The sequence below is a fragment of the Daucus carota genome, chromosome 4 (assembly GCF_001625215.2).
Source record: "Daucus carota subsp. sativus chromosome 4, DH1 v3.0, whole genome shotgun sequence".
Lineage (NCBI taxonomy): Eukaryota > Viridiplantae > Streptophyta > Magnoliopsida > Apiales > Apiaceae > Daucus > Daucus carota.
In genome coordinates this window covers 23,815,302-23,822,271 of record NC_030384.2, presented here as the reverse complement: position 1 = coordinate 23,822,271, position 6,970 = coordinate 23,815,302, and the positions used below count along the sequence as shown (strand labels likewise).

At 34.9% G+C, this 6,970-nt stretch overlaps 1 protein-coding gene across 16 annotated transcripts; it reads left to right on the top strand.

Moving 5' to 3' along the window:
- Nucleotides 1-1,016: 1,016 nt before the first annotated feature.
- Nucleotides 1,017-6,734, top strand: LOC108215597 (uncharacterized). Of its 16 annotated transcripts, XR_010291560.1 has the most exons (10): nt 1,031-1,399; nt 1,586-1,650; nt 1,733-2,182; nt 2,354-2,525; nt 3,365-3,506; nt 3,645-3,804; nt 4,645-4,775; nt 5,227-5,660; nt 5,785-5,937; nt 6,306-6,734. XR_010291560.1 is itself a non-coding variant. In XM_064092713.1 (9 exons), the coding sequence occupies exons 6-9, from the start codon at nt 3,784-3,786 to the stop codon at nt 6,375-6,377; spliced, it is 363 nt and encodes a 120-aa protein (XP_063948783.1). In that variant the 5' UTR covers nt 1,026-1,399; nt 1,586-1,650; nt 1,733-2,182; nt 2,354-2,525; nt 3,365-3,506; nt 3,645-3,783; the 3' UTR covers nt 6,378-6,734. The 16 variants fall into 16 exon arrangements, 3 of the variants coding, with proteins under 3 accessions (XP_063948783.1, XP_017243595.2, XP_017243594.2); XM_064092713.1 differs by lacking the exon at nt 5,227-5,660 and having other exon boundaries at nt 1,026-1,399; nt 4,645-4,761; XR_010291561.1 differs by lacking the exon at nt 5,227-5,660.
- Nucleotides 6,735-6,970: the final 236 nt, after the last annotated feature.

Sequence of the window (6,970 nt, the reverse complement as noted above, 5' to 3'; positions counted from 1 at the left end):
ACGTTCCTGACGAAGAAGACGATGAGTTTGTCACTCCTCGAGAGTGCTTTGATAGCTCTGGGAAGAAGATTGCAAGACGACCACATAACCAAAAGGCAGTACAAAAATTACGCGGTGAACCACGCAACCATCAAAACAAAGTACTGCAAATTCGACAGAAGCACTTAATCATATGTGCAGAACACAACGAAAGACTCATAATAAAATGTGCAGAACGAAAAACAACCATTACGTTGTAATAATGCAAACAAGTCCTGCACAAAAACTAAGGCACAGGATAGCTTGTAGTCTTGTAGTACAGGATTTAAAATGAACAAAAGATGCTGTAAAAAATCCGCAAAATTTACTTGATTCGGCCTTCTTACTAGACATTAGACACTTGTTATAAAGAAAAACACAGATGATCCAAGTATTATAGATATTGCCTCCTGATTATAAAAAACGAAAAGGAGAAAATGAAAGAAAAAAATGGTTTGAGCAGTGCAGGACCTTCTTCTACGAACTCTCATGGAAACAGTCACAGGCAGTTGTAACTGCCGCATGACATAAGGAGCACGTGACATTTACTCAAAAAATGCACAGGCTGGTGTTTAAAAAATATAAAACTAACAAATAAAAGATTACATCAAAAAACATAACAGCCATTGGATTAAAACAAATTGGATGGCCTGGATTGAGACTCCAAGACTCCAAAAATATATAGGACTCCGTATAACTTTTGTCTAATTTTAAACTAAATTATTTTAGAGTGATTATATATGAATAATCTATCTATTATATATATAATGCTGCAAATTAAATCATGTGAAATTACGATCATACCCTTCTTATTTATTTATATCTTATTATATATACCGCTCCAACCTTTCGGCCTTCCTCTTCAGTCTTCCCCATATCATTCATTCGGGTCCTGTTCCTTGCCAACCGGTTGCCGGGAAAGGGTTATCTAACACACTGTACGGGGGCCATTAGATTTAGATTTCAAGGGCTCAGATCCAATTTTGAGTTTGGAATGTATCCGCGGATATTATCCGCGGAAAGGGGAACTCCCATTCCGCGGATAATATCCGCGGAAAGGAAAATTTTCCTTCCGCGGTTATTTATAGCGGATCCTTTGAAAACTCAAATTGGATCTGAGCCCTTGAAATCTAAATCTAATGGCCCCCGTACAGTGTGTTAGATAACCCCTTCCCGGCAACCGGTTGGCAAGGAACAGGACCCCATTCATTCTGCAAAACAATGATCGTGAATCATTTATCTACGGTGATCAGCCGTTATTGCGCTTCGTTTGGCGACGCTGAATAACAATGGCACCGATTGAGATTGATGGCTTCGGCTTTGGAAGCGGCATGAGGTCACAGAACTCTCTGAATCGCAGTTGAACATTGAGCTCATCAAGGTACTGTACTATACTACATATCATTATCTATTTATTTTAGAGTTTATAGTTTAATCAGTAATCATTGGGTAATTGAACTGGAATACGAGTTTAGCAGGTTTTATTATATTTCGATTTTGTAGTTTAGTTACAAATTTTGATAATTAAACTGGAATAAGGGTTTAACAGATTTCAATTTTGTGGCAGACAGTTGCAGATTTTAGTTTAATCAGTAATCATTGGGTTATTGAACTGGAACACGAGTTTAGCAGGTTTTATTATATTTCGATTTTGTTGTTTCAATTTTGATAATTAAACTGGATAAGGGTTTAACAAATTTCAATTTTGTAGCAGAGAGTTGAAGATTTGCTCGAAATTCATCATGTTACCTCCTATGGACTAGATTATCTGAAGAGCTGATCTTTGATGCTATTCATTTTTTGCTAAAAATTGAAAATGAGTTGTATGTGATGTTTCGTCCCACTCTTCAGGGCCTGAGTCCGTGTCGAAAAAACTATAACGGATTGGATTAATGAGGAGCTTCATGATGAGTCATTTAATCACGTGCTTGATTCTGTTTCACTGAGGAAAAGGCTTGTGGATTTGGTTGATCGTTGACTCATGTTCTACACAGTTCGGAGCTGATTACTGCAGCAGTTTAAGCAAGTGAGGCCAGCAGGACAAGAATTTGGAGTGATTGACAGATTGAAAAATGAGAAAGCAAATGATGTGGCTTGGCAAGGCAAATGCTCTGGCACAATGTATGGCTGCTATTTCCTTTCTTGTTTTCTGAAGTTTGAGCAGGTGAGCACAAGGCACAGCTCACTATGTGGCAAACTGAACAATCATTTACCTTAGTGAATACACAGTGACATAGAGATGATGATCATTATTTCTGGTGTGAGGATATTCATTTTTGATTGCTGAAGTTCGGTAATTTTACAAAGAATTAATATTTTTGGAAATTTTATGCAGCTATGGTGGAGGCTGGAGGCACGGGTAAAATGAGTGAGCAGTTCACCATCAGATTATATATTAATCTTAGCATGGCCAACATCACCACAACAATTGCAACGACTTGAAGCTTTTAATTGATGTCGTCAGTTCCTTGCTTCATCGCTCTCTCGGACATCTTTTATCGCTCAAGGTTTATACATTTCCAATTCATCTCTCCATCTAATTTACATGTCTCTATCATTATTTCAGTTTCATTTTTAAATTCTCACGGCACAAATAGCTTGCTATAACAACTCACTAATCACTATAATTTAATTCAACATTGTTCTACTATCTAATTTACGGTATCTCTCCCGCGCACATATTTGATCGCCTTTAAACTTTTTTTGCTAAATAATAAATTTGGTGCTGTTTTTTGCATCCATCTCGGTGTTAACTCATCAGTTTGATCATGAAAATGTGTGGTATTTGATGTTGTGCATGTGTGTGCATTAAATTTGAAGTACAATTATATGCCGATTATCATGGCCAAAAGATGATGTTCTACAGAATGGTTTTGCCTTGGCATTCATTATACACTACACACTTAGCTAAAGTCGATAAATGAATAGTTTTAGAATATAGGTTACTTGACTCTTTAACACGTACTGTTAGGTCTTTAACCATATAGTTACAATCATTGTTTTTTAAAAAATTGAATAAAAATATAAGATTAATATTATAATTCAGAAAAAATAATAATCATAGCTATGCAGTTAAAAAACTTAGAAATGTGTGTCAAAAAATCAAGCAACTTATATTTCAAAACAGAGGGAGTGCATCATAGCAGGACGAAAGACTTTTTAAATGTATTTGCGGTGGACAAGAAAATGTGTGTTCTGTTGTGTGTGTTTATGTAATTAATCAAGTATGTTATGTCGTTGCCACAGTGGATGCTAAATTGCTATAAGAAGACCACAATATCTACTTAATTCTTGCATAAATTAATACACTCTAAAAATGGGATTAATTGGTAAGCTGATATGCCAGACAAGCATCAAGTGAGACAGAGATGTGTTTCATAAGGTCTTCAGTAGCAAACCACACCGGATGGCTCCTGATATACAGGGTTGTGATCTGCATGAAGGTGAATTTGGAAAAGTTGGTTCCATTATCATTTGGAAATATACTGGTAAGCCCAAATATGTTTCGTGTTTGGTTTTGAGCTACGTTTGCATAATATGTGAAATGTCATATATGCTTCAGCTACTATAATATATATAATCATGAACGCAAGTGTTTGGAGTTCATTTATATTATTTCAATGTAGGTGTGCGTTTGGTACATCTTCACGATATTTGGTGCACACGAGTGTCTATATTCTTCTGCTAAGCTCTCTGCGTCGCTGTTATATTCTAATGTCCAAAATATTTTGGAGTCAGGAGGGGAATTGAATATCAATATAGATTATGTCTGTAGAATTTGTTCAGGTATTTTACAGTTTCTGTACTATGACCAGCAAAGTTTGTTGGTGAAAAGTGGTTCTGCCAGGGACTTTACTTTGATGATTGCTGATGCTGTAAAGAAAGATTAGTTTGGTGAATCATCTTTTAAGTTTTCCTTATATTCTTGATTTAATATATCCAGGATAACAACTTTAGAAGTTATTATTACAATAAGTTAATTAGAACATATTGTGCCTATAACCACGCACCGTAGAACCAGTTTGGTATAAGATCTTGTAAGCAGTGGAGTGAAGGGGTGGCTTATTAACAAGATTGAAATCTTAGTGTCAGTAGAGTTGTTTGAACATGTGTGTTCTTCTAAGTTCATCTGAGTGTGCATTAGATGTGGACTATAAAACTTAGTCATGTCTTTCTTTTCTTCATATTTCACAATTAAAAAAATAAAAAATCAACCTTGGGCCTTGGATACTTGGAGTCTACTCTTTACAATTTTTAATCCTCTTTAATATTTATGATTTTGTGTTCTCTTATTAGAGAATTATTATATTATAATTGGAAATAAATTAGGCATTTAGCCATTGCCACATCATTTCAAGTTAATTATTAAAAAAAGTACCACTCTGAAGAATGGTATCAAAGAATTGTTAAATCTGAACTCATATCAACAAAAGAGTCTTGAAAATGTTTTTGACAAGTCCTCTTGAATCGCTAATTGTAATCTATATCATGCTCTTTCCTTATTTATTTGATTTTTTTGTCTAAAAAAAAAATTATGTCTGAAGAGCATATTTCAATTTCTTTATGTTCCTAAATGATAGGTAGTAGTATTATTGACCGGCTAAATTAAATATTTGTGTTGTACAGGGTGTTAGATCTGGTATGAGCTCTTTTCGAATTCGTTGGACCTACACTAATCTTGATGGTTCAAATAAGGGAAAGAGTATTGCTGAGAAAGTTCAGTGCAATAAGAGAAGGAAACAGGCACGCCAATATTTGTAAACTCCTCCTTCATTATTTATGTTAAGATTATACTGTTTTATAGATAGATGATAATTTTTTCAAGGTTGTAAGTGCTCTAAACACAAGTTTAAACTTCTCTGAACAATTAGAGCTTTCTAGATTATAAAAATTTATAATCATATTGGCATCCTTTTGCTACCATTTTTTATTTAAATATCCTTTGTATGTTAGAAAATATTTATATTTTGGAATTTATAATCTTATTGATTTATAAAATATCAAATTGTAGCTGAAAGTTACTCCATCTTGCTATCTTGTTAATGTTACCCTTTGTCTTATACAAGTAAACAGCCATCAGACTCATGCACCTACCTGTAACTGGGTAAAAAGGAGGCCTTCTTATACTAAAGTTTTTGATCGCTTCGAAAAGGTTTTATCTTTTAAGTTTGCTCATACCAACCCCCTGCATTTGGATGTCTTCCATAGTGTTGTACGGTTTGAGTCTGGAGTGGTTGCAATGACAGCTGCATTCCTAGGAAGTAAGAAAAATGTTCCAGAGGACAAAATTATGGTAACATGATCTCTGGTGGGATTGAAAGTATCTTAATGGCATCCACAGACCTTTCAAATCACTGCAAAATAATTTCTTTACTGCCTAACACTGCAACAACATTTTTGCAAACTAACTACATGCACTTTCTAGAGGATTACAAGCTTGCGTCACTTGCATACCTCCTAAGCTACAACTCTTAAATAGTGATACTGACAAGAAGACAAAGGTAACATTTGAGCCAGATCCACAGCCGTCGAAGCTGGTTCGAATGGCAAACTTATGTGTTGTTTCCGGGCGTGCAATGAATGGGATCGGTTAGATTCATAGTGAGATAGTTAAGAATGAAGTGTTTAATGAATTTTACAAGGCAAGTACCTTAGTAAGATACTACCTTGCTATCTTTCAGCCACTGCCTTAGTGGAGTCGGTACAGGCTGACCTTATGATATAATGATAATGCTTTCTGATTAGTGTACTGATATTCTTTTACAGTTGTGGCCTGAGAAATTTCAAAACAAGACTAATGGGGTCACACCAAGAAGATGGTTACATTTCTGCAATCCAGAGTTAAGGAAACTCATTACCAAGTGGATAGGAACTGAAGACTGGGTGTTAAATACAGACAAATTGGCAGGACTTAGAAAGGTAATCTTCATTCACATTCTAATTTGTAATACTCTTTCACTTTGTTGAACTACAGTATAAGAAGTCAGCCTAGAACTCCAGCCAAATGTGTCCATAACTATAAATAATGAGATCTTGAGCATAGTTATATTGACAAATGCATTTCACTTTAGAGGTGCTTTCTTTTGCTTATTATTTAATGACCATCATTGAGCTTGCCATGTATTATAGTTGGTTTAGATATACATGATACGTCCAAGAAAAATCTCCGGTTATAAAAACATGTGGAGTTGGAAAGTAAAACCCACGTCTCAAAGTTCATGTTGGTATGATGGATCTCACTGTAGTTTATTAATTTTTTCCACACGTCATTGCTCAAATGATTCCAGTTGTTTCTCCGTCTACTCAGAATGTGGTGCAAGAAAAAGCCTTGGAAACTCCTACCAAGAACTAGAAGTTGATCAATTGACTTTCACATTAATGAGCCAAAAGTGAATTACAGGATCTGCAGACTCTTCACGTCGAGAAAATGACACATTCAGAAAGCTCTCCGACTAAGGATACCAGCCTTGCGGTTACTGCTGGCTACCTTGTAGATGATATATTCTAAGAACCAAAAAAAACTTGACAGAATGATACCATAATTCTGTGTTTGATCCTCAATAATTTCTATGTAATTTATGATATATATTCAAGAATTTCAAGAACACTTTTCCTCTAAAGAGAGTAATAGTTTATCTAAGCTATGCCTCTAGCAAATTATTGGTGTTCTACTTTTTTTTATGATATTGGAATGTCCAAAAAATTATGATTTTGAATTCATTCTAAATATTATCGTTTTCTCTTGATAGTTCTTTTGGAAAGTGACTATGTAGGTAATGCTGACTTATCTCTCCTATCTCCGCAGATACTAAAAGCATTTCCTAATTTATTCCTACATGTTTTTGTAAAAGCCTATGATAGGTTGCAGTTGTCCTTGCCATGGCAAGGAAAACTCTGCATTTAAGAATACAAAAGTGGCTATATATTTTTAAACTTGACGTATATGTAATTT

Excerpts from the sequence above, each read along its gene's own strand:
- LOC108215597 (XM_017388105.2), top strand. The coding sequence starts at position 3,387 with ATGTGTTTCATAAGGTCTTCAGTAGCAAACCACACCGGATGGCTCCTG. Across the intron at positions 4,762-5,784 it reads GCAATAAGAGAAGGAAACAG|TTGTGGCCTGAGAAATTTCA; the intron begins GCACGCCAATAT and ends ATTCTTTTACAG. Across the intron at positions 5,938-6,305 it reads AATTGGCAGGACTTAGAAAG|TTGTTTCTCCGTCTACTCAG; the intron begins GTAATCTTCATT and ends AAATGATTCCAG.